Below are 27,438 nucleotides of genomic sequence, written 5' to 3' on the forward strand. Positions count from 1 at the left end.
AACCATAAACATTGCTCTTGTAGTTAAAACAATATGTTTTCATTAATGCCTACCTCTGCAGTATGCCAACCTATACATTGACTGTTGTTTCCTGCCTTGCTTGAAAACCAACACTTTTTTCTCATCAATATCTGACTTACAGAAACCTACATTTATTCTGACTACATGTTGAATCTTCATTTGTCTCAGGAAGTGTGCCTTCTTTCAAAATCCATCTGCCCTGTTGTTGCAGGAATGTCAAAGCCCTTTTTATTAAACAGACAAACTGCCTGCCAGCGATGAATACTAGAAGCTTTAAATTGTTTAGAAAAATAGAAAAAGGTCAAGCATTACAAATAAAACAATCAAATCTACAGTCTACAGTAAAAGCATTTAAAACTCCCAACTAGCCCACGATCAAATGAAAAATGAAAAATTTAAGCAAGAAGATTTAGACTTTATAATGTGTTTCTTTAATATTTTTCCTCCTTTTTGCTTTATCTTTTTTTTGTCAAGTGTACTTTTTTGGTCAAGTAAACCTGCACTACTTCACCACTAAGAGTACTTGAAAACATCTATTGTGTAGCAGTGATTTCTTTCTTTTTTTTTTTCTTTTTTAAAAAAAAAATTTTCTTTAATTTTTCATTACTTTCTTTTCCTTTATACTTTAAACTACACCACGGCAATGACAAAGTCCCAGCCTTGGGTCAAACACTTGTTGCAGCATTGTTGTCATTTTGCAGCCTTCACCACCTTTCCAAGAATAGTCAGCCAATGTTTTTCTTCTTTTTTTTCAAATTACTTTCAGTGTTCTGTCTATTGAGTTATGAATTAGTGATTTGATATATCATTTTCAAATCATTATCATTTCCATCATTACATATCTGCAGCTTTTGTTGAACCAAATCCTTTGGCTGTTCTGTTGAAGTCCTTGTGTTCTTCCTCCTGAGATTTCCGTTTTATCAGCCCCCTTTCAAACACTGCTGCTATTTTTGTGAGCGGCTTCTCCACTGCTTCTTTCAGCTTCCTGGCATCAAATCGAGGGCTGTACAGTAAAATTGGGAGACGACTGACAAATGAAGGAACCTCTGCCTGATTATCTTTAGCAGACTTTTTCTTGTCGGAATCAGTCTTGTTGGCATTGATCTGGTGCATAATTCGCTCTTTGGTAGAGAACATCTGAAAGAGGAGTGCATCCCACATCTTCAGTGCTTTAGGACCTTCTTTGTTTGTAGCTACCTCCTGATCATGTTGGTGTGCTGTCAACTTGTTATCAATTTGTTCTATTTTCTTATTGCTGCCACTGGAATTAACCTGAGGTTTAGCCTCTGGCTCTGGAAACTGGGGTTCCTCTGGCTCAACGACCATGTGCTTCTTCAGTCGTGTCCAACCACTAAGCTTACTCTTAAGGCCTTTTGGCTTCTGGGCTGCTTTCTGCTCACTGGATGAAGGAGATATTTCTGCTGCAACAAGCTTCTTGTCAGCAATTGAAGATGCAGTTGATGTCACTGACTTTGTGGAGGCTTCGACTATCGGGGTTCCTGTTGGTGCAGCTGGTTTGGACTTGAGTACACCCTTGCCTTTGAGTCCAGTTTTTTGCTGAGATAGCGGTGACGTTCCTCTGTTTGGGGATGGAGCTTTTACTGAGATTGAGGCCTGAGGCAGAGAGGCAGGAGTGGCAGAATCAATCACATCGGCTTTAATCATGGGTGGTTTCATGACAGTATCTGTTGCTGGATTTGTGGGGGAAATGCTCTCTACGAGTTGCTCTGTCATAGACTGAACACGAATGGTTGGTGAGCTAACCTGAGAACCATACTGGGGAGACTTTGAGGATTCTATTTGTACACCTGAGGACAGTCTTGGGTGTACCTGCTTAATGGGAGGTTTTGCTTCTGCTCTAGGTCCACTAAGCAGCGAAGAATAGCTGTGACGTGTGAGAACACTAGCGTCAGTGCTTAGTTGGGGGAGTTGTACATCTTGAGCTGAAATTTTATTGTGTTGCATTGGGGAGTTTATTTTTACCTCAGTGACTGAAGTATCATTAGTTCTAAGGGGTTTTATTTCTGATTTTGAGGTATTCTCTAAGATAGCAAATGGCTCAGTGGTTCTAGTAGGTCTGTTATTTTGAAAAGCTGTAATTGGAGGGTTTATCTGATCTTTCATTATGGTAGTAGTGGGGTTTATTTCTGTCACATGGTTTAAAGTCACAGAGCTTTGAGGGGACAGGGGTGTGGTAGGAGTACATGATTGTTTCGGTATATTACACACTCTTCTATCTGGTATAGGGGAAGGTTTAGTTACTGTATTGGGGCTATGTGGGACTTCTAAATCACTGGTGGCTTCATTGAACCATTGAAAATTTGTAGCAGGCTGTTTATTTGAAGAGCCATAAGAGATTGTTGGAGAATTTACAACACACATGTTAGTTTCTATTGATTTGTTTGTTTCAGTGTCAGAACTAAATTGTTTCAGTAGAGTCTGAGAGTCCACTGAATTCACAGTCTGAGCATTATTTCCAATCATTTGACTAGATCTTGCCAGTTGTGTAGTTTGCTGTTCCATGGATGCGCAATATGGTGCAGTATGAACAGTACAAAGGGAAGTTGTTGTATCCATAGATATTTCAGAGTTTTTCAGTTTTCTAGGTGGAGTTGATGAAGATTTATTGCTTGTAACTGGCTCGCTGGAAGAGACTTGTTTATTCACATGGTTTCTAGTAGCAATTTGATGTTCAGGTGTGTCAGGTGATTTGCCAAACTGTTTACCATCAACAGAGCCACAAAGAGAAGTTGTATTCATGGCTGGCTTTATTGAAGATAGACTCTCAGATCTGTCATTTTTCATCTGAGGGCTCTTTGGTGTCATACGCCTCATCGTACGGCTAGGAGGCAACGTTTGCTTACCAGCCTGTAAAGCATTAAATATTGGATTACCACTCAATGCTGCATCTGCCATTATTGGCAGGGCAGTTTCCATGTTAAGCCTGTTGGGGACTTTGGTTTCAGCAGGAGGAATAAACTGAGTATTGCTGTTCTGGAAATTGTTTGACTGTGTCTTTTCCTGTTGAATTGCCTCCAGATTTCTTAGTAATCTTGGTGGAACTGCATCTGTGAAAGAGTTTGCATTTGGTTTGCTGGCTAGTTTGTTTTCATTTAAGGGTATGCTAACTGTAGTGGTCCCTTTTGAAAGACTAGGAGCAGCTTGTTTTGTTTCAAACTCACAATTTGCTTGAATGTTTTCTGTTTGGGAAATTGTTGTGGAAAGACATTCTATTGCCATATTATCAGTTAATAAACCTACTCTCTCAGTGATGGTCTGTGGATGTACTTTGTCAACTGCTGAGTTTTTGTCTCTGTTAGCATCAGTATTAAAATAATTTGCCAGTTTGGGTTCTGTATTTGCTTGGTTTGATATTACTCCATCTTTAGTATTAAGAACGATTTCAGTTGCTTGTTGAGCAATTACTCTGCTAGAGTTTGTGTAAAAACGTATCCCTTGAACAACATTACTTTGATTACTGGATCCTATAGTCTGTGTGTTTATATTTTTGCTGATATTTGTTAGTTTTTGAGGCTCTTTTGCTGGCACATTGAATGAGTCCATTTTTAAAGGGAGGTTTTTGTTTGAAATCTTGGGTGACTGAATTGTGGTGGCATGTAGGGCAGGAGGGTTTGGTTCTGTATTTACAGACATATTTGATGCACTTAACATGGGCAAACAGCTCTTTTCAGCTGGTTGATTATGTGTATAAACCTGCATTTCTGCTTTGGGTGGTTGTATAAATTTGGAACTTTGCTCAGCTAAAGGTTGTGTGTAGATACTATACTCAGCAGAACATACAGATGCTGTGACAGGTCCATAGGATACCGCAGATCTTGGGGCTGTGATAACTGTCTCCTTAGGGTACATATTTACAAAAGTGGGCTCATTGATTGATATATCAGGGACGCATTCAGCCATTAAAGGCATAATGTTCCCAATGTTTGTCTTAGTGGGCACTTTAGTTTGCTTTTTGACATCTTCTCTTTGTTTGTGTAGTGTGGCTTCGGCAGGTATTTTAATCAACATTTTGTTGGACTGCTGTATTCCTGAGTTGAACTCGTCATTAATAATGTCGCTCTCTGAGAATTTAGACTCTGTCTGTGTGGGAGGAGATTGAACTAATGGGTTTTCACAGTCGGCCAGGTTTTTCACGGGCTTGGCATTGATTTGGGCATTGAAATCATGGACTGATGGCAAACTGACTCCACCAGCAGTTTCATAAGTTTGGACTGGAGATAGCTCTGTTTTTCCTGACTGGTCTCTTTTATTAGTCTGTGAAACTGAAGGTGTTTTATTGGGCTTGTAACCATTTTCTATAAAATGTATCACTTTTGCTTCAGGGTGTGTTTCTACATTTAGATCTGTTTTAGTTAAGGCTGAGGAAGAACTCGACAAACCATTGTTATCAGTGAGGCATTTTAGTGCTGCCTCTACAGAAAACTGTGCAACACTTTGTGTGAGTACCTCACCTGCTTTAGGCATTGGTATTGGAGCCTCAGAGTATGAGGCTTTTGGTGTGGATACATCACTTGGGGATTGTCGTATTGTTTTCTGTGCCAAGCCAAGGAGAATCTCAGGTTTTACTGTGTCCACGTTAGATGTTTTAAGTGATTGCATTCCAATACAGTGAGCGTCAGACCAATTTTCCTCAAAGACATCTTTCCTACATGATACAACCTGTTCAGCTGGATGTTCAGAATTGTTTGATGATGACACAGGTTGTAAACTGTGAACTGAAGAGGTCAGAATCTCATGTCCATTGAGCTGTTTTTCTGGCTTTGAGATATCTGAGCCATCTATGCATACATCTGAGTGTGGTTTATCGACAGAGCTTTCATTATTCCTGGGGGATACAGGGCTGTGATGTGATGTGATAGTCCTAATTCCACCATAGGCAGCATATTCAGCTGGAGTCAGCCCATAATATGTAGATCGTGATTTGGGCTTTGAATTTGCTAACGACATTTGACTCTCCAGCAGTGATGTCAAAGACTTGCGTGCCTCGATGACAGGAGGGCGATAGGTGGTGCACACTGGGCTGGAACATGGTGGTATTTGGACTGACGTCACTGGTGTAGGGTTAGGAGTCTTTGGTACATAAAGAAATGATGGAATCTTGGGCAAAGACAAAGCTTCATTTCCAGAAAAGTGTTCTGCATTTTGTTTTGGAGTGACAAGTTCTGTTGGTGTTGGTTTGACCATGGGGATGTTAGGTACAGTCATTTTCTCTCTGTGACACAGCTCTGAACTGCCAACACTAAAATTTATAGAAGACCTCTGGGTATGAATGTCTACCTCTTTGTAATTGCTGGCTTGCTTGACAGACATGTTATTTTTATGAGTCTGCCTTCGCTCTTCTGTGGCAGCTGGGGGTTTACTTATAGCACTAGTGTGAATCACTGAATTGTGTCTTGGAGCCTCCTTGGGGAGAGCAGGTACTTGCATATCTTGGGAACAGCTGGAAGCAGGACTTGCGGCAAATAAAAGCGGGTTAGGTTTTGATATTTCAAAAATGGGTGTGGATACTCGATTTGGCATGCAAGAGGGAGTCTTAGGTCTTCCGTGCTGTGTCCTAGATATTGATGTGTTCTTCTCTGTTTTCACCAGTGACACAGCTGTTTTCTCCTTGAATGTGGCAGATAATTGTGCACCATGGTAAGCTGAATTTATTGCTGTGAGGTCTTGGATGGAGGAAGGTTTAGAAATTTCATAAAATGTTGCCTTTGATGTATAAACCCTAGTTTGTGTGACTTCAGGCTTTGGCTCTTTCACTGCTTCAACAAGTGATATTTTTGAGGCGGTTACTTCAGGAGACATGTGGCTTGGAACAAAGTGGCCATTACTGGTAGGTCTGGCGGTCCAAGACAATATCTGGCTCTGAGGGTTGTCCTTTGAACCGGTATCGTTCTCCCTCTGGCTCGAAATAAAAGGTTGTGTGTGACTGTTGTAAATTGATCTCTGCACTGGAACAGAAGGTTGTTCTGCAGCTTGAGGAGGTGCCAGGTCTGGGCCATAATGGGAGGCAGCTGGGAAGAGGGTCAAGCTGTGAGTTGATATTTTAGGGCTGGACTGCGACATAGTGACTGGAGGGACTGTTGTGGCTGACCCATGGGAATTTTGTGTCATGTTTACATTGACAGTAGAAGAAAGAGGTGACGTTTTAAGCTTATCGGGTGGCAAGAGGGCTGGTGAACTGAAAGGTGGCATTGTAAGAGGAGTAGCATCATCAAATAAGAAAGAGGAGCACTCATACAGCGGAGCCACCTGCTCATCTACTGTCCTGATCTGAGCTGCAAGGGGCTGAGGAGGGAAGCCACCAGTTTGGCCATACGGGATACTCTGAGAATGAGGGAATGCAGATGGAGAGGGACTGTAAAGGGAACCAAAGGGAAAACCAGAAACAGGTGAATCAGCAATGTAGACTGAATCTGGTGTCTTTGGTGGGCTAGACTGATCGCTGTGTTCGAGGTCTGTGCTTGCTTCGTTGACAGGCGACAAACAGGAGCGAAAGGGGATAGGCGTCTGTGTGAGGCTGCCTTTTTTCTTGGCTCTCTTCTTCTTGAGTTTCTGAAGTCTTGCGTTGTCTTTTCCCGGCTTTGGCAATAAGGGCGGAGGATACGGCTGGGAAAGGTCAGACTCCAGCCCGTTGCTGTAGTTGACTTCCATCAGCATTTCACACTGCAAAACAGGTGACACACGTCAGTCAGAGATGATGGATTAGTCTAAATAACACAAAAGAAGAGTTCTGACTAAGACTAATTGGCTTAGTCAATATTTGTAATTAGACAAAGCCAACATTTCCTCAAAAAAGAAATTAACTCTATAAAAAGATTAAACAAATACTTTTGTGATGATGCTAAACACACTGATGATGAAACAAAGTTGACACAAAATGTACACATGAAGTGCCAAAATATTATGAGCAACCTATCTTCATTAATTAGAGATAATGGGTGTTCGATAAAGGTAATTCATTCTACAAGTGTAAATGCTAATAATATGTTTGTTTGTTTTTTTCCTTCACAGCTGGCCACTTCTATGAAGATTTGTAAAACACATGTTGGATTATGAAAGTACAATGCCGCTATCACTTGACAATTCTCTGTATTTCTGCCTTTAGGTTGGGGAAAGTGCTTAAATTTTCTGTTTCCTGTGGCACTTTGTTGAAATATTGCAAAATGTAGTGAAGCAAAAAGTAGGTCTTATCTCTGTTTATACTATATTTTTCTGTGATTGATATCTGATGGAACTTAATACATCTTTGACTACAGGTAAATAAATTCAATTAAACTGAGTGCTGATGATTGATTATGGTACTTTATCTGTTTAAAATGTTCTTCTTTCGCATTCATTGATTTGCTGCTTAGGTGCACTTAAAATCTTTTGCTATGTTCCCAGAATTCATCTGCATGCCAGCTGTACTGATTTAACCTGCGCGGATGGGCTCCAGGCCAAGTTTTCAGCTAGGTTTAGGAAACTATGAGCTCATATGACAACAGGCTCATAAGCAGGTTTCATAACTTTTAATTGGGTCCTGAAGATGCTGCACAGTTACAAGAAGCATCACTATTTGAAATAGAAAGGCATGTAAAGTCCTTCCTTATGGCAAGGCTGCTTTGAAAGGATGACAAACTGCTAATGAAAATAGTCTCTCAAGAAGACTGCAGGATTTAAAAATGGCCTCTGTACCAAATAAAAGTAAACAGAAGGAAGCTCACTGACACATCCAGGAGGGTGACCAGGTTCATGTCGAGGTGAGGGGTGGTAGCTTTAAGTCCATGACCAAAGTTTTAAAAAGTGAGAGGGAGTAAACTCGGCTGAAAATGATCAACCATTGATGGCACAAATGGTAACGTGTCCTCACCTACTGTGGTTGTACAGTGTTTTACAATGTGTTACTCATTCACACAGTCATCCACAGAACAATGGCAACTGGAGCCATCAGGGGCAACTTCAGGTTCAGCATAGGAAACTTTGGCACATATAGAACAACTGAGGATAGATCTACAAATACAGCATTTGATGGATTATCTACTATAATGTCTAAGCCACACCTTACCAAACAGAATTAGAGGTCAAAGACAAAAAACATGATTATCAGACAATAACTATAAAAGAAGCAAAAGCTTTTTAGAAGTAAATGAAAGAGAATTACTCTACAAAGTTGAACTCCAGCTTGAAACCGGCTTAGTTTCAGTTGGATATAATGTTGCTTTTTTGTGGACTCAAGCAGTCTGTGCTGCTGAGTATGAACTGAATCGTTCCCTTTCTGCCTGAACTCTGGAGTATCTTTGGGTGGCTGTAGAAAATGTCTGCAGTCTAATTTTAGTCCTAGGGAAATAAGAGCAAACATCCTGACACCGAGCACCTGCTGCCTGCTGTCCTGCACTCACTGAATTAGCCTCAGTCTGCTGGAAATTAATACCAGGGCCAAATCCTCTCAGAGTTGCTCCCAATGTGAGCTTAGCCTCATGTTTCGAAGTGATGATTTCTCTTAAATTTTTATTGTCCTGCTTGCACCAGTTTGGTCCAAAGGAAGCAGCCGAGGTTTAGCCCTTACATGAGCTTGATTTCTTTTAAATACATAAATTGCAGCAAATCTTCTGTGAAATCTTCTCCCCCACCTTCAAATTTTAACACCCTGGGATATTTGGAAGGTTTTGTGCAAATGTTTATCATGAACCCCTGTTGTCAAAGTGACTCCTGCTGTCACAGTGACAAGAAGGCCAGCTGACACTCAAGAAGACTCCCTTTTAAGGCTCTGGGGTTGGAAGTGGGAGGTCTCCAATGCAGCAACTCAAAAGAGGAAAGTGTAAGATTAGCTGCTTGCATTAAAACTGTGTCATGACCTCAATCTTTAAAGAGCTCGATTAGGCAAAATGGAGGCTGAGCATGACAATAGTTATCAGAGTGCTGCTCAAATTCAAAACACTTACCTGAAGTGTTAAGTGTCAGGTAGATAGGTGTTGTTTGTGTTTTCTTGGTTAAACTGCAAAGCAAACAACATTTTTGTGTAAGAAAAGAGATTGAAGAATTCATTTAGACAAGAATAAATGTGTTGTTGCACAGTTTTGATTGAAAACTGGTTCATGCTTTGATTTTTGCTGTCATAGCACAAAACTGTGCTGAAAAGTTCATTTTAAACTTTGCATTGCAAGCTCTCCTTCTCACGGATATTATGTCTGATATGCATCATGCGTTTAGGATTTCACATCGTGCACTTGTTGCTATCAAATCCTAGGTTCCCTTTGCAGGTTAGCACCTGGCCGACAGGCCAGGAATATGTTGAAGAACCACCAGCTTGTCAATCAAACAGACACTGAGTTTGACTGGTTTACCTTCAGTGAGTGGCTGTCAGGACCAACTGCTTTCTGTTTGTTAATCCCAGCTCAGGGTGCCACAGGGCCGTCCCGTCCTGAAGTGAAGTTGAGCCTTGGGGAGCAAGCCACAGTGGCTGTGGCTACTCCAAAAATAAAAATGTTTCCTGCAGTGTGTGTTGCAACAGCAGACGGGGGGGTTTCCATGCCACCTGAGATGTTGGAGGTGCCGCCCCTACAGGCAGCTGAAGGCCACCTCTACCTGAAGAAAGGTGGTAACTTTTATTTACAGCAACTCAGTCATCCAGGATGGACATCAGCTGGACTGGGGTCACTGGTTTGTAACCCACATTTAATTGTTGTTTACATCACAGCCATGCAATACAGAAAAAACATGCATGGTTACCTGGCTAATTAGTAGTCCACTATAATGATATGGTTAGTGACTCTGTCATACTAATTTATTAATCACAACTTTATGATTATCTTTTTTACCTTTGAAAGTATAGATATAGATATAGATTTAACCACCAGGGGCAGTATTGTGCCGTACAGTGTAGCAACTATGAGATAGTATTGTCACTCAGTCATAACTAGACTAAAATATACTTCCTACTTATGTGAAACTGTGCTGGGATACTGCGTTCTGATACCTGAAATTAATAACTAACTATCACTCAGTTTTAAAAGACAGGGTGGGGATAATCGCCCATTCACTGCATTGCAAATATTACAAGAAGCAGACAAAAAGAGATTGTTAATGTTAATGTTAGATGAATGTTAGGTTTAAAGTTTATGTACGTGGGACCAAGTAGAACTCTAAAGTAAATTTAGGTCCCCACCGATGTTTGAGTGGACAGCATATGGGGCTTTAAATCTATTGAGCTAACGCATATTGTTTTTTATTCAAAAAAATGTTTAATAAGTGTAATGAATTAATTAGCAGTAACAATAACAGCAATGGTTGAGGTATTTGCCTTAATATATAGTATTTTTTTTGGTGTATAGCCAAATTAGGCTGGCGACCACTACTCAGTCATTAGGGTGCAAGGTTGTTAGAGGTTGCAACATGTTAGCAAATACTTAGCAATAATAAGAGTCATCTGTAGCCATGTGCAAGTCCAATATTCACTCCCCTTTTAGCTCTGAGTTCGGTCTCACTAACTATAACTTAGTAAGGTCTGATGCCACAAGGAAATTTTAAAGATTTTGGGGTGTATATGCTTAACACTTATTTCTCCTGCAACGGTATTTGCTTGAGCCAAGCACTGAAGTCTGCTGAATTATCAGCATTTGTCATCATTTAGCCATGCTTAATAATCAATGGCATGTTCATGGCTACTTCTGCTTGACTTTCAGCTGACCAGTTAAATCCAGTCATGTGTATTTATTCACTAATACAGCTTGACTATAATGATTCAGAAGAACTTTTACTCAACTTTTACTTTTACTTTTACTTTACGCAGATTGGTTTTACTCAATCTGCCAAACCGTTTTGGATTCTGTGGCCCCATTTAGGCAAGGAAAAGCCAAATCTGAACCCTGGCTGAATGAAACCACCCGTGCTGCCAGAACAAAGTATAGGAGAGCTGGACATGCAAGAAGGATAAACTTCTGGTGTCATATTAAATATTACAATATTACTGGATTTCATATCAGAAAACTGTTCCCTACATTATGCTGTCCCTCCTCAATTTTTCAACGACGTTTTCCTCACTATAGCACAATTTGTACATTCCATTGTAAATAGCAGTTTGTCTTCTGGTGTTGTACCTGTGAATCTTAAACGTGCAGTAATTCAGCCTCTACTCAAGAAACCTGCTGTTGATCCTTATATTATTTTAAATTACAGGCCTATTTCCAAACTGACTTTTATCTCAAAAATTCTTGAAAAGGTAGTTTACAAGCAATTGATGTCCTATTTAGAAGAACGCGGTATTTTAGAGGTATTTCAATCTGGTTTTAAAGCTTTACACAGTACAGAATCTGCCCTTTTAAGAGTTTTTAATGGTGTGTTTTTAGCAACTGACTCAGGTGACTGTGTTATTATTATGCTTTTAGATTTAACAGCTGTCTTTGATACAGTGGATAATAAAAATTTAATTTCCTACTTAGAGCAGTTGGTGGGTGTTAGGAGTACTGCGCTGTAGTGGTTCAGATTTTATTTAGCAGAGTGAACTTTGACGGAGCCGGGGCTCCACCGAGAGCGTTCGTGGTGAGATGCCACTACTATATAGAGAAGGAGGAGATACTGAAGAAGGCGAGGGAAATGGAGAGAACGCCAGAAGGTCGGAGTGGAAGGATTCACATCTTCCCAGACTACACCCAGGAAGTAAACAACAAGAGAGCAGCCTTCAAAGAAGCAAGGAGCCTCCTGCGTACCTGCGGGGGGGTCAGATATGAGCTCCGTTACCCGGCAACGCTGGTGATTACACCAGAAGGAGGACAAACGAAAACCTTCGAGAGCCCAAAAGACGCCATGGAGTTCATCAAGAAGACACTGAATCCCGGGTGAAGTATATGTATATGTGAAGTATATATAGTTTGGCTAAGTATAAGGGCTACACTGGTGTAAGGACTTAAATGTCTCAGGAAAGATATTGTTGATTAGATTTTACAATATTGACAAAGTACTATCTCATTTTATTGTTTTATATTTGAATATTTTGTTTAAGAAATACTGTGGCCCTGCTTTATACTACTTACACGTTATTTTTGTATTACTGTATTTTATTTTCAAAGATCTTTTTGCTACAAGCTCCCCCTACTGTTTTTTTTTTTTTTCCCCCTCCTTTTAGGAGGTGAGTAGATTAGAGGGGTGATATTATATTTTTAGAACCATGGGATATTTTGCACGGAGCCGCACACGGTAGGCTTGGCGTGTAGGAGATGGTGGACCGGTTGGCCACGAGAGTGCTTGTTAAAGAGCACTGTGTTTGGGTTCATGTTCATATATGCAATGTGTTGTGTGTTACTTGTGTATGTGTGTGTGTTGCTTCCCCGTTTTTTCCCAGGCACCGCCCCTTTATTTTTTCTGTTCTTGCTGCCAGATCTTCAGGGTGTGATCCAGATAGTGGATGGCATAGGAGCGTAGTGGGCATGTTGGGCTGTCGACTCCTGGCATGGCACCAAACATGAATGTGAGCAGAATGGGCACAAACTTGATGAGCTGGAACGTAAGGGCGATCAATAAACCGGCTAAACGGAGTAAGATCTTTTCACATTTAAGAGACCAGGGAGCAGAGATAGTATATTTGCAAGAGACACATTTGTTAAACAGGGACCACCTCAAACTGTGTAGGGGGGGATTCAACCAGATCTATCATTCAAATTTTGATAGTAAGAGTCGAGGAGTGGCCATCCTTATACACAGGAATGTACAATTCATAGAAACAACTGCCATAAAAGACAAACATGGTCGATACGTTATTGTAGCTGGGAAATTATTCAATATGCCAGTAGTGTTGGCAAATATATACGCACCCAATTGGGATAATGTTCAATTTTTTAAGGATTTGTTTTTGTTACTACCTAATTTGGACACACATAATTTGATTTTGGGGGGAGACTTGAATTGTGCCCTAGATTTAACTCTGGACCGCTCTAGCCCAATACCTAGTGTGCTAAGTAAATCTGCTCAATGCGTTAACTCCTTTTGTAAAACATATGGTATATTCGATCCATGGAGATATGCAAATCCGACTACCAGACAGTACTCCTTTTATTCCCCGCCACACCAAACTTATACTAGAATTGATTATCTTTTGTTAGACAATAAATTGACCCCTATGGTAATGAATGTAGAATACCCTGGTATAGTACTATCTGACCATAGCCCGGTCACACTGAAACTTAAATTCCCTGACTATACACCACCTCAGAGGATGTGGCGTCTTAATAGTAGATTATTGGCTGATGATGATTTTAAAGAATTCATTAATTCGCAAATAGTTTTTTTCTTGGATCTTAATGATACTCCTGATATAAGCAGTGGCACTTTATGGGAATCATTAAAAGCGTATATACGCGGACAAATCATTTCATACAGTGCTGGTGAAAGGAAAAGAAAAATGAAACGTACCACAGAATTAATGAAAGCAATAACAGAAGTTGACTGGGCAAATTCTATGACTCCATCTGAGGAGCTGCATAGAAAAAGGATTTTGCTCCAGACTGAATATGACATCCTGACAAGTCAGCGTGAGGAGGATTCATATCTTAGGTCAAGACAAGATCTCTATGAGCATGGTGAGCGCACCGGTAAACTCCTGAGCTACCAGCTGAAACAATCAGCAGCTGCTGGTATGATAGTAGAGATAGGAGATAATGTGGGTAATAAAATTATAGATCAGAAGGGTATTAACAATCAATTTAAATCTTTTTATGAGGACTTGTATACCTCAGAAATAAATGATAGTGACCGAGTGAAGAATTTTTTTGAAAACCTTGAAATACCACCACTAGAGGCAGCAGATAGAGATAGGTTAGAGGGACCCATATCTGCCACGGAGATAGACAAAGCAATTCGGAGTATGAAGACAGGAAAAGCGCCGGGCCCTGATGGGTACCCAAGTGAGTTTTATAGAACATTCGCTCCCAAACTGATACCCTTGCTTTGCAGAGTATTTAAGGAAGTTCTTGATAAAAAAGCTCTGCCCCAAACAATGTCACAGGCCTTGATCTCTGTACTCCTTAAGAAGAATAAGGACCCACTTAAATGTGAGTCATATCGCCCAGTAAGTTTACTTGGATGTGATTATAAAATACTGACCAAAGTACTGGCAGCTAGAATTGAGCTTGTTATAAGTAAGATAATACATCCTGATCAGACAGGGTTTGTTGGAGGTAGACAACTCTCCAGCAATCTCCGCCGTCTGTTCAATGTAGTATATACTGCTGAAGATAACATTATGCCAGAGATTGTGATATCCCTAGATGCCCACAAAGCCTTCGATAGAATAGAGTATTACTATCTATTTACGGCCCTCGAGAGATTCGGCTTTGGTCCAACATTTTGCTCGTGGATTAAAATAATTTATTCGAGCCCCCAGGCTATAGTGAGAACAAATAATATCATATCTGAACCCTTCTTTCTATTCTGGGGAACAAGACAGGGGTGCCCTTTGTCACCCCTGCTCTTTGATGTGGCAATTGAACCCCTTGCGATAATGCTGAGACAGGCTGCTGAATTGGTAGGGATACAAAGGGGGACACAAAACCATAGGCTGTCCTTATATGCTGACGATCTCCTCCTTTTCCTGTCAAACCCTGCCATTAGTATCCCGGTGGCCCTTGGTATTATCAAAGATTTTGGGAGGGTGTCGGGCTATAAAATTAATTTAGACAAAACTGTTCTTTTCCCCATTAATAAACAGGCGAGGAAACTTTCTTTCCGGGCCTATCCCTTTGCAATACATAAGGATAAATTCACATATTTAGGTGTTAATGTAACTAGTAAATATAAAAATTTACTGGACAATAACTTTAAAGTTACACTGGACAAAGCAAAATTAGATATGGAAAGGTGGGCATCGCTCCCCTTATCATTAGCAGGGAAGATAAATTCTGTTAAAATGAATATAATGCCACGGTTCCTCTATTTATTTCAGACGATACCAATTTTCATTCCTAAATCATTTTTTAAGGAATTGAATAAATGTACGTCTGCCTTTATTTGGAAAAAAACAGTCCCCAGGATAAGAAGAGAGTTTCTTGAGAGACAGAAAGAAGAGGGAGGCCTGGCTCTGCCGAACTATATGCACTATTATTTTGCTGCTAATATACATAAGTTGTTATTTTGGGTCAAAGAGTTAGATGAGGATGAAACCCCAATATGGGTTCATATGGAAAGGTATGTCTCTAGCCCAGTGTCCCTGCGCTCCCTGGTCTGCGCTCCTCTACCCTTGAGCAAACATCTTTACACAAACAACCCGGTGGTATCTAATTCTTTGAAAATTTGGACTCAATTCAGATCACATTTTAAAAACAGAAACACCCTCCTATCTGCTCCCATCTATGGAAATCACTTGTTTTCCCCAGCCCTCGGGGGAACAGCCTTTAGGGAATGGCATAGAGCTGGGGTGGAATGTGTCAAACATCTTTTTAAAAATGGTACTTTTATGTCTGCTGCTCAACTGGAAAAGGACTATGGAATCTCCTCCAAGACTAATTACTTTAGATATTTCCAGGTTCGGGACTTTGTGAAAAAGTCATTCAGCCCCTCCCTCGAGCTTCCACAAAGCGGATGGATAGACGAGCTGATGGACACAGATCCGACTGCTAAGGGGACAATCTCCACGCTATATGCAAATATTCAGAATGTGGCTTCCCCCTCCCTGGACAATGTAAGAAGGAAATGGGAGGAAGAATTGGGGCTGGACATTTCAGAGGTTGACTGGGGAGGGGCAGTAGATCTAGTACACTCTGCTTCTGTATGTGTAAGACACGGATTGATACAGTTCAAGGTGTTACACAGACTCCACTTGTCAAGGGAGAAACTGGCAAGAATGTACCAGGGGGCCGATCCGACCTGCCCCAGATGTAAACAGGTGCCAGCCAACTTATGCCACATGTTCTGGTCTTGTTCCAGGCTGAAAGACTTTTGGGCTAACATCTTTAGAACATTCTCATTCATTTATAATAAAGATATGGAACCAATGCCTCTGACAGCCATCTTTGGTGTGGCACCGAGGGAAACTCAACTAACAGCCTCTCAGAGGAAGGCAATAGCATTCACCTCATTGTTGGCTAGGAGACTGATTCTATTTAACTGGATAAAGGCAACACCGCCATCCCATAAACGCTGGGTGGAAGAGGTGATGGCACACCTCAAATTAGAACATCTCAGATTTACTATACAGAGCAACACCAAGAAATTCTTTAAGGTCTGGCAGCCTTTCCCCCCCCCTTTTTTTTTCTCTCTCTTTTCTCTGTCTGGGTATAGTTTTGTCTTACACTGTGTTGTAGGACTTGAGTTCGAGCTTTTCTGTATGAATGATAGGCTTTCTGAAAACTCAATAAAAACACTTTCATTATTATTATTAGCAGAGTGAACTTTCTCTGTGAAACTTGGTGAGTTTGTATCTTTCGCTGCTTCTCTTCAGTGTGGCGTCCCTCAGGGTTCAGTTTTAGGCCCCCTTGTTTTCTCCCTATACCTGCTACCCCTTGGCTCTATTTTCAGGAAACATGAGATTTCTTTCCATTGTTATGCCAATGACTCCCAGATTTATATCCTTCTTAAAAAGATAAATGGTTTCTCAGTAGACTCCCTGTTCAGATGTCTTGATGAAATAAAGGCCTAGATGGCTTTGAACTTTTTACATTTTAATGAGCAAAAAACAGAAGTGATGGTTTTTGGTGGCACTTCTGAGACCACTACTATGGATTTGGTTCCTTGGCACATTATGTTAAACTGGTCATTGCTAATCTGGGAGTTAAAATGGATCCTAAACTTGAAAGCCAGGTCAGAACTGTTGTAAGAACTAGCTTTTTTCATTTGAGGCAGTTAGCCAAAATACCTTTTTGAGACGGTAATCCATGGCTTTGTTACATTTGAGCTGGATTAATGTAACGCACTTTATTGTGGGGTTAGTAAAGCATCCATTAGGCATCTTCAGTTTGTGCAAAATGCTGCAGCACATCTTTTAATTAGAACAAAAATGTCTGAGCACATTACGCCCATTTTAATTTCACTCCAGTGGCTACCTGTACCTTTCTGAGGTACTACAGCAATATACATCTGACCGCTGCCTTGGGTCCGCCAATCAGCAGCTCCTTAAGGTGCCAAAAACCAGGCGTAAATTTAGAGGTGACTGTGCTTTTGCTGTAGCTGCTCCAAAGATTTGGAATGACCTGCCCTTGCATGTTAGGCAGGCCTTTTCTTTTTCCGAGTTTAAAACTCTTCTTAAAACATATTTATTTGCTGAGGCCTTTGGCACTTTTTAAGAAGTTGACTCTATTATTTCTATTTTTTCTAATTCCCTATTTTTAACATATTTGATGTTATTTTCTGTTTATATATGCACAGAACTTTGTGAACCCTGGTTTTATTTTAAAGTGCTTTATAAATAAAGGTGGTATGGTATGGTAAGACTTCTCTTCATTACTCTGCTGATACTCGTGTATTTATATTTGTCAGTGTGGATTAGGGCTTTCTTCCTTGGACGCCGTAATGAATCCTAACAGGATTTATTAATATCTTGAGAAGCAGCTAATCGGGCAGCACACTGTGTACAGGATAAGTGGTAAGATAAATTCAATGAGTCCATTTAAACCATGGTTTTTTTTCTTATTTATTTTTTCTTTCCTATTTCTATTTTTAAAAAATAGTTTTTCAGGCGTTCTGAATTTCTTTCAAAGTTTTCTTTGGACATCAGCTGCTTTTTCATTCATTTTCAGTCCACTCCTTGATTTGTTTGTTTGTTTCATAAACCACTTAACAATGTCCTATGAATCATTCAAGCATAAATAATGCCCCTATTGCTTTTTAGTTACTCCACAATGTACCTGTTTCTCACTCTCATGGTCAGTTAGTGATGATTAGCTTGTTTGTTCCTGTTTATGCTAAATTGAAATTTTATATGAATGCAAAAAGACATGTAGAAGGTTGGTGTGACAGAAGTGGATGATACAAATAAGTTAGATAGGTAGAGGCAGACCCCTGAAATGAAATAAAGAAGGACAAGAACAAGAGTAAAAGAAATTGTCCTAGCTGCCGTAGGGTGAGAGGTGGGGTACACCCTGGACAAGTCTGCAGTCCCATAAAAACTTTTTTTTTTTTTAAAAAAAGGTTTTCGTATTACATTTCACATTTTGTTTGGTTTCAGGGCCTCATATACATTAATGCTACAGAATTACTGGTTTAAGTAACATTTGACAAAGCAACAGTTCGAAAGCTACTAAATTTATCATATAAACTTTAACATGACACCAACAGTGACAGCAGTGACACCCTGCACAGCCAAGGGCCGGAGACTTACAGATTTGGTGGTTTCAGGATCTCATCTCTGTTTTTGGTGTCTGTTCAAGCAATGTCCTCTGCCAACAGGGACATGACTAGAATGAGAATTAGCACCTCCAAGTCTGTAGCTTAGCAGAAAAGGATAAATACCCCACTCCAAGATGGGCATGAGCTGTTGCTTGAAGGTGAAGCTGGCAATCTACAGTTTGAGCATCCCTAAACAAGGGTGTTGGCTAAAAGAATAAGATCACGGGGGTGCCAGTTTAGTTCAAAGTGTGAGCAAGCGACCATATGCCACAAAGTTTAAACGTTTTGGCCCAGGTTTGACTCCGACTGGGTTCCCCTTTGCTACATATCTTTCCCTGCTTGCTTGCTTTCTTTCTTTCACTGCTTTCCTGTTTACTCTGCACTGCGCTATGTGATTAGGGATTGACAAAAAGGCCCAAAACAACTAAATGGTATCAGGCATCCTACTAGGATGGTTCCTAGGTGATATGTTTTGAGCTTGTTCAACTGGTCGGGGAAGACCCAGGACATGCTGACATTATGAGCATATCTGGCTTTGGAATGTCCCCCCAGAAGAGCCAGAGGAGGTGGTCTGGGAGTCTCTGTGTCAGACTGGATCTAGAGTAGAAAACAGACGGACATTAACAGTTTTGGGGATACCAACTGAAGAAAAATCATGTCCATATTTTTCAGTGAAACAAGCATACTGGCAAAGTACAGTACAGATGACTGATAGAGTAAAAGTAAAATTCAAATAGTCAAAATTAAGTACATTTTGTATAATTTATTCAGCCTGAGTGGCAAATAAATTTCTAACACTCATAGTCCTGCTTGAAAAAAAAAATTACAATATGAAGAGTAGAAAGCCAGATGAATAATTTGCTCATATTTCTAGGAGAGGCACAGTAGTGAGGCAGGACAGCACTGTCACCTCAAAGTGAGGAGGTCCTGGGTTTGAATCCACCAGCCGCCTGAGACTTTTCTGTGTGGGGTTTGCAAATGCTCTACCCGTGCCTGCGTGAATTCTCTCTGAGTAATCTGGCTTCCTCCCACAGTCCAAAGACATGCATGTTTGGTTACTTAGTGAATTTTAAATAAGCCATGAATGGTTGTCTGTCTCTGTGTGTTAGACTGATGAGGTACAGCTCTGTGACAGCTGGTATAGGCTCCATCCCCCCTGTGACCCTGAACTGGACAAGTGGAAGAAAATGGATAGATGAAAATAAAAGACTTAGAGTTAATAGTTGTTGGGGTTTTTTTTTTTTTTTTACTGTTATAGCACCAGTGAGCTGTTGGAAACACTGGCAGCAAGGCACAGTGCAGTGGCTAACTATCCAATTCTCTTTATCCATCCATGGTTCACCACGCCCCCACAGAAAACCACCCTTATGTAATGGTATGTTTTTGTTTGTACGACTGGAGTAACACGACTACCATGACTATCAAAAACAGGCAACAATGCCTTAAATCTTGACTGTTGAATCTATTTGATGAACTGTGTTTCGAAGGTTTATTAGTTTTATTAAAGGCTTGTTCTACAGGACATGGTATTGTCTTTTTTATTGTTCCTTAAATCACAGAAAACTGACAGATTGTCAACGGGCATTCAGTGTGCAGCCCGCTTCTATTATTGTTCTTTCACTCTGACTGGCTGTTTTACTGACTGGCTGATGAAGCGGCTGGCGCGTACACTCACATAGACACACACTTTCTCACCATTGTCTGGATGCCAAGCTTATGTGTAACCCCCATGCTCAGCCTTCTATCACTGTAAATTTAGCAACAGAAGCTTCTCAGCTGCTCCTTTCCAAAACCTGAGCCCTCCTCTTCCATCCACAGTATTTCACCCATCTCCTTCTCCAGGGTCATAGCTGCAGGCCCCCCACCTTCTCCCCACCTTCTCCACACATAAACATATATGCTACACACACACACACCTCGTTCTCATCCCACAGCCAATAAGGGCCTGATGGGCTCAAGTATCACATACTATAACACAAGGACTTATTCTCTGAGCGGAGCCTGCAGTTCCTTACAGACCTTCATTTCCATCGTCTGAGGAGTTTCTCTTCTTCTCTGAGGTAAGACGACAAGAGACACTCGAGAGCCTGGATTCACATTTGAAGATGGTTTCTGAGATTTTGTTTGCTCTTTTAAATCTGCTTTGGAGGTTTTGGTTTTGTTACATTTGCGGAGAAGGAGAAGGAAGCCTCAGGGTCACAAACACCAGATAGTAGCGTTTGGACATAGACATGTTCACTGCATGTGTACTTTATGTTTGGGATGGTCCATGTCAAGAGCTGGAGTCCCATTTTTTGGGCTACTTTAATTGGGAACTTCACTTAAAAATGTTTCTGTGTAAAATGAAAGCTGGAAACAAAATTTATGCACTTTCTAAAGCTGATCATCATTTGTAATGAAGGAGAAATGCATTCAAGCAATCTGACAGCTGTACTTAGTACGTTTAAGCAGCTTGTTGTACGAGAAACTGCATACCGTGAAGACACGAAGGAACCTGTGATTTGGAAGTTTAGGTATTTAATCTATTTCACATTTACAGTCATTTCCAAATAACATACCTGCTGCAATCGAGATGAACCATGGCTTCAGATGTGAAGTTAGTACTTCTGAAATGTCTGATATGAATGTAACTCCAGGATAATACTATGATGGTGGTTTGGAGATGCTTTCAAATGAGCAATGGACATAAGCCTAGAGCTTATCAGGGGGTCTAACCACAAAGATATGCAGATTCTCTGAGCCTCATACCATCAAGGAGGTATTTATTTTTATTTTCACTGATTCCTTTTACATATTCACACAAATGTTAAGGTACACATTAAGATTGTTGAAGAGATGCTCACATGTACACCAGTTTAGCATTGTGTTTCAGGCTGTAGATGAGAAGATGCTTATTGTTAGATTTCTGCATTTAATCAAGCATTTCGCCTTGGTAACTCTTTAATCTTATATCATTGTCATTATGCCATATCATACATTCTTTTTTGTACTCTTAGAAGCGCTGCAAACAAGTGTTACATCTCAGAGACACAGAGGTTTGATCTTCCACCTATAGTTTTCTTTCACCCAGACTGATGTGATGTGTCTATATATTCCTCTCAAGTTGGCATTTCAATCTAAATCTGAGTATGATTAGCTCAGGATGTGACTTTCCTTCGCCGTCTCACCTGTTATATCAGTCTTTCAGTTTCAGCACCAAGTTTTAGTTTCAGAAAGACTCAGAAAGACTTCTCAGCATTCAGTGTTCTCATACTGAAGAAATGAAGTCGCCATCCACTAAATATACAGAGCGCTGAAATGTAGGTATGTGCTGTATGAATGCTGGACACACAGAGGTGAGACCGCTGTCAGCTGTAAGTCGATCAAAGAGCTCATTTGTCGGAGGTGGCTGGTGATTGGCTGTTTAACTGGATAGGATCCTCCTGCTGGACTGAGTCGAGGGATTAAAGCAGCTATTTGGACACTGTTCCTCAGCTGATGGGTAGAAATATGATCCAGAGCTAATCCTCTGGGTCCTCTGCAGCTGTGCCCACACTAAGTGTGAAAGAGTCATCCAAAGACACTTTTTATATATCAAATATGATATAGTTGAATATAGACTATGTAGAGAGGTAGCAGTCCTCCAGCAGAGCTTCCCCTTATCCGTTTAACCATGGGAAAGTTGTTCGGACCTCAGCATTGCAAAAGGGCCTAAAAGAAGGTTTTCGCAGTGGGGTTCATTAAATTTTGTTTGTCATGCTTTTTGAACTCTTAAAGCACATAAACACATTTGTTAAAGACATTTGCTTGAAGTTGTTTAGTCCTTTTTTTTAGCATCCTATATTAAATCACTGATTTGTCATACTTGACATTTTCACTATAATGCACTCACTTTTATTCAATTTGTCCAGCTGCTAAAGGATTTCTGCCTCTGCTCTATCTCTGCAGAGGAGGTGAAGTTAATTTTTTTATGTCCTCATAGCTCAGGAGAATAAAATAAATATCTAGCCTGTGGATTTAAGTGGATAGGTTTAAGATGCATATACACCCTTTGCCATTTTAGAGTTTCTGATTGTTATAATGTAAAATCAACTGACTCGGGTTATTGCTCGTTTTAAAAACAATCCAGAAATGGGGCTTCAAAAGTGAAGTGAAACTGTGATGATTTACTGCTCTCTTTTTAGTGAGCTAATGTGTAGTGTCTAATATATTACAGTAGGCTCATGTGGGGGCTGGAGCCTATCCCAGCTGTCATAGGTGTCGTACATCCTAGACAGGTCAAAACAAGCACTTAATGATCTTTAAGCTAAAGATGGCTCATATTACAAGCATCTTCTTCTTTTGGCTACTTCTTTTAGGGGTCGGTACAGTAGATCATCTGACTACTTTTCGTCCTCTTCTGTCACACCGACACTCTGCATGTGGTCTTAAACTGCATCCACAAATTTTATCTGAGGTGTTCCTCTTTTTGTCCTGCCTAGCAGGAGTTTAGAGATCTACAAACCATTAACTTGAATTGTACCTCTGATGTATTGATTTCTAATCGTGTCCATTCTGGTCTTTCCTAATGAAAACCTTAACAACTTCAAATCTGCCACCTCCAGCTTGGCCTCCTGTCTTTCTGTTAGTTACATCGTGTTTAAACCCTGCATCACACAGGTCTCACTTAGGGGACCTTTCCTTTATTTCTTGTGCATTGGATGGTTGACCCCAGGTATTTAACTCATCTACCTTCATTATCTCTGCTCCTTGCATTTTCACCTTTCTGCCCATCTCTCTCTCTTTCATTCACACACATGTATTCTATCTTGTATCTTTCATTCCTCTTCTTTCCAGACTCTCTTAAACCTGGTCCTAAAAAGGGGCTGAGACCAGAACTCTGATATCACTCCTACCACAAACCTCACAACTCTGTCTCCGTCCTCATACATGTCTTTACACTTATTTCATCTCATTTCAAATTCCTCTTTCTCTTTTAATTGACATCCAATGTGTGGTGTATACGCACATTTATATTCCATGTCACACCTTCGATTTCCACCTTCAAACTTGTGATCTTGTCTGATGCTTTTCCCCTCCACAATGCTTAAACTCGTCTTCTTCTTCATTTCTCTTCCTATTTAAACCATAGCAGAACGTGAATCCCCTTTGATTGCTCTTGCCCTTACTTCCCTTCCTAACACACACAATATATCTACCTTACTTGTCTCCATCATATCAGGCAGCTCTCTCCCTTTACCAGTCATAGTCTACGTTTGAAGTCCCTCTCACCTTGCCGCTCCTGCTTTTTCTTCTCTCTTGCTGCTTCCAAGCATAACTCTCCCCTTTCCTCTTCATTTGTCTTCAGCCAAAAGTAGCAAACTTTCCACTGGCACCCTGTTTCCCAATAGCACCAGAACCAGTCATTGTTTATCTGGAAACCAATTCCAGCATGGAGATCTCATTCTTCATGATCCATGGATTTGATTTGGCCAACATTGTATGCTGGATACCCTTCCAGATGCAACCCTCTGGAAGCAATTTATCCAGGCTTGGGACAGACACTAGGAGTACACTGGCTTGGAGTTCCAACACCCCACCCCATGGCTTGGTTGGCTTATATAATAAGCGCTGATGACAATCTTCTGTGTTTGCGGACTGAATTCTCACATGTCAACACAAACTTGCAAAGAGGATAACACCTTCCAAACAGCTGAGTAAACAGCCCTGGATTAGGTGTGGAAGTGCTTCAGTGAGGACAGATACAATATGTGACTGCTCTTCATCTCATAAACAGGCACAGGAACAACTGTCACAGATTAGATAGAATAATTCCAAAAATAGTGAATAACCTCAGTTATTCTCAAACTCTATGTCACTGCAAATGCAGAGATGTATTTCCATAGTTCCTGAATAGGAACAAAATTTACATGGAAAGTAAAATATACATTTTTGCTTGTTTTCTCAGGTTCCCATGAATTGAATCCCAGCTTTACTTTTGTTGTACTGGCACAATCCTACTGCTGTACCTCACCAGGCTCTTTGTCTTTCTCCTCAGGTGTAAAGTCTGCTGTCACCATGTCTGACACTGAGGAAGTGTAAGTGCCCACCAATAATGACTCATGCAGTGGCCTCATGCTTTTTTCCTTTTTTTGAAACTCTCTCTATATCATAAAAGAGATTTCGTTTGATATTTGAAAGATGTGTTTTTTATATTTCAGGGACAATATTGAGGGTAAGTAACAACCACACAGTTTGGTTCATTCTCATCTAGCTAATAAATCATGGAGTCTCTGTATGTATGCCGGTATGTTTGTCTGTTTTTCACTTACTTTACTTAAGTGATCATCTGATCTACTTCAAACCTAGCAGGTGTGCTACCAGTGTAAGTGCACTGTTTTGTTTGAAGTCTTTCGGATGAGGTGAAATCTCATTTTAGGGCCTCGATGCTTGATTTGTGTACATTCCTCTGTTATATCCATTGGTATACTGTACACACTGAATAAATACATTTTATAGAAAACAGCAAAATATTTGAGTTACAAGATTAATAAAATATTCTACTTTTAGTTTTCACCTGTCACATAGATACTGAACTTGAAAGTGAAAATAGATTTCACAGAGACACTTGCTTTCCTTTTGTCCCAAGCTACATTGGGAATAATGTCATAAACCTTTATTATATTGCATTTTGCCATTTAAAATACAAATTAAACATTTCTCCTATGACTGATTCTTGATTAAATTCAAATTTAAATGTGATTATGAAATGACACAATGTTGTTTGTTTCTGATGTCCCATATTTTTTTTCAATAACTGAAGAAGAGGAAGGTAAAGACAACTGAATCGGCCAGACATCACGACCTTTATCCACTGTACTAATTTTTGCGCTGTTTGTTTCACCCTTAATTTGAAGTGTTTGATGTTGACACCAGCTGTGAAATTACTATATACTAACATCTGCATAGATGAAATTAGGATTCCAACAGGATTTAGGATCTGCAAAATTAACCTTCCACTTTTTATTCTAGTTATATTAGAAATATTTGGGGTGACAGTGCTACTTCATCTGAACCTTCTCTCATGTATGTACAGTGTAGAAGAAAAAAAACCTTATAATCTGGAAGTATTTGGAATATAAATACAGCATATCATTAATTTATTCATTTATTCATTCATTCATTAATCCATTTTTATTTATCTTTATTTTGTTGCTGCAGCATAACTAACATCTAACTCTCAATCAAATACTTCCAAGTTAAGGGTGACTTCTCTGGCAGAATGAAGTTTTTACTCACATGGAAGAAAAAAATGTTTTTTAGCATCAGGCTGTCTACATTTTTCTCGACATGTGACTTGTTTACATGGTCATCTGTTAATGTCAGTACCTTCGTCATTGACCTAGTTCACACAACAGCTATTTTTTGAACAGCTGATGTAGCAAACTGCTTGGATGAACATCATAATGCTTAATTATTAATCCAAATATCACAAGCAAATTGGTTGGAGCTCAAAGGGATATTTAATAATAGGATGTTATGATATCGGTTAAAAGCTTTTGGACGGGTTAGTTTTTAGCTAACTAACAAGATAGAGCTAAAAACTAGTTTAGCAATGTTATCTTAACTTAATAAACATTTCATTAAGTTAGGCTAACATTATTTTCATTGATCATAGTTTCCCTACAATACATTTGTGAAACATTTTGTAGGCAGTAAACATGTTTGTAGGGTTTATCATGCTCAGGTATATTAGCATGTGTAGACTAGCTTAAATTGTTCCTTAATAAAACTAAAGGGGTGTTATCATTAACATTGATAATGTCATAATAATCTACAATATTGGAACTATAATGTAAAACTAGTGTAAAACACCAGTTTTTCTTGTTTTTGAAAATGCCATGACAGTGTCTTTAAAAATATTTCACAAATGTCAGAATAGAAAAAATTCATTAATATCTTACATTTTGTCAATATTAGATTGCAAAACATGGTGTTCTAAACGTGAGCTCAGTTATCATCTGATAGCTTATAGGTTTTTACATTGATAACCTAAAATGATCTTTGTGAGCCAGAATGTTTGTTCTTCAGGTAGATTTATACATCAACAGTTCGATATGGCTTCTGTGTGAAAGGTCAACTGACTATTTTTCATCATCATCTGTTTCTCTCCCTCTCTTTGTTCTCCAGCAGCACTGTTCCTTGTTCGCTCAACTATCCTCTGTGTAACTAAAGTACTCTCTCACTTTTGGTTTCTAATGGCTCTGTCATGTCTATGGTCTTCATTAACGGCCTTTTCCGACATCCTCCCTCTCCCCGGTGGTTTGGTGCATGCTGTGTGCCCGTAGCCCAGGAGGAGGTAGTAGAAGTAGAAGTAGCCCCTGAGGCGGAGGCCCAGGTAGAAGCAGAAGCAGAGGTAGAGCCTGAACCAGAACCAGAGCCAGAGGTGGTGCAGCAGGTGGTTCATGAGGAGGAAGGTATGTGGCATGGGCAGTCCCTTCACCTTTTTTCTGCAGGACATCCAGCACTTTAAACCATAGGACAGTCAGTCCTGTAACCATCCACACACTGCAAATAATATCCTGCCTGACAGTCAAAAGGACAAACACTATAACTAAAGTTTTTGATTTTATATTTGGAAATATTCAGTTCAATTTTATTGATTCAACAATACAGAGCAAACCCCACCAATCAAACAACCCCTTTAAGCAACCACTTGGTGACTGTGGGAAAGAAAAACTCCCTTTTAATAAGAAGAAACCTCAAACACAGGGAGGAGGAGCGGCCATCTGCCATGACCAGATGTGGGTGATGGGAGGAAGACAGGATGAAACACATAACACATAACTAAAACGTCAAAAAAATTATTTCTGCAATACCTTTGGAATATTGTTATCTTTATAACATATCATTTCTTTCATACGGAAAAACAACTTTTGTTACCATCTTGAACAGAGTTTACTGCACACCGTTGGTTCAAAGATTTGTTTGGGCGTGCATGACTGTAGATACAATACCGACATGATCTGACAGTTTAACTCATAGAACATTTTAATGGAGTTAATTGTTCTGCTCGATTCAGGTCCAGTGGACTATTTGCACTTGTGGATTATTATGCACCAGCTAGAATTTGTGGTATGAATTCTGAAAGCT

At 40.0% G+C, this 27,438-nt stretch overlaps 3 protein-coding genes across 9 annotated transcripts in view; 2 read left to right on the forward strand and 1 right to left on the reverse strand.

Moving 5' to 3' along the window:
* Positions 1-7,318, forward strand: part of LOC102075929 (non-muscle caldesmon) — a 71,790-nt gene extending 64,472 nt beyond the window's left edge. Inside the window, exon 17 of the mRNA XM_025909025.1 lies at positions 7,051-7,318. Within this exon, the coding sequence (XP_025764810.1) occupies positions 7,051-7,076 (26 nt within the window). The 3' untranslated portion in view covers positions 7,077-7,318. The remainder of the gene's footprint in view (positions 1-7,050) is intronic.
* Positions 606-9,876, reverse strand: LOC102076112 (uncharacterized). Of its 2 annotated transcripts, XM_005465731.4 has the most exons (4): positions 9,363-9,876; positions 8,961-9,013; positions 4,494-6,702; positions 884-1,635 (listed from the first exon to the last, which is right to left on the reverse strand). In XM_005465731.4, exons 3-4 carry the CDS (start codon positions 6,694-6,696, stop codon positions 1,460-1,462), a joined length of 2,379 nt encoding a protein of 792 aa, XP_005465788.1. In that variant the 5' UTR covers positions 6,697-6,702; positions 8,961-9,013; positions 9,363-9,876; the 3' UTR covers positions 884-1,459. The 2 variants fall into 2 exon arrangements, with proteins under 2 accessions (XP_025754979.1, XP_005465788.1); XM_025899194.1 differs by having other exon boundaries at positions 606-6,702; positions 9,363-9,534.
* Positions 9,877-20,221: 10,345 nt separating this feature from the next.
* LOC100705731 (troponin T, fast skeletal muscle isoforms-like) overlaps positions 20,222-27,438 on the forward strand; it is a 28,620-nt gene continuing 21,403 nt past the window's right edge. For 2 of the 6 annotated variants that reach the window (XM_005465725.4, XM_005465727.4), the window contains exons 1-4: positions 20,233-20,387; positions 24,344-24,383; positions 24,507-24,520; positions 26,634-26,762. In XM_005465725.4, coding sequence (XP_005465782.1) covers positions 24,364-24,383; positions 24,507-24,520; positions 26,634-26,762 — 163 coding nt within the window. In that variant the 5' untranslated portion in view covers positions 20,233-20,387; positions 24,344-24,363. Of the gene's footprint in view, positions 20,388-24,343; positions 24,384-24,506; positions 24,521-25,108; positions 25,118-26,633; positions 26,763-27,438 lie in introns of all 6 variants that reach the window. The other 4 variants (XM_003459917.5, XM_005465726.4, XM_005465724.4 and 1 more) reach the window with 4 other exon arrangements.

The sequence above is a fragment of the Oreochromis niloticus genome, linkage group LG1 (genome assembly GCF_001858045.2).
Source record: "Oreochromis niloticus isolate F11D_XX linkage group LG1, O_niloticus_UMD_NMBU, whole genome shotgun sequence".
NCBI lineage: Eukaryota > Metazoa > Chordata > Actinopteri > Cichliformes > Cichlidae > Oreochromis > Oreochromis niloticus.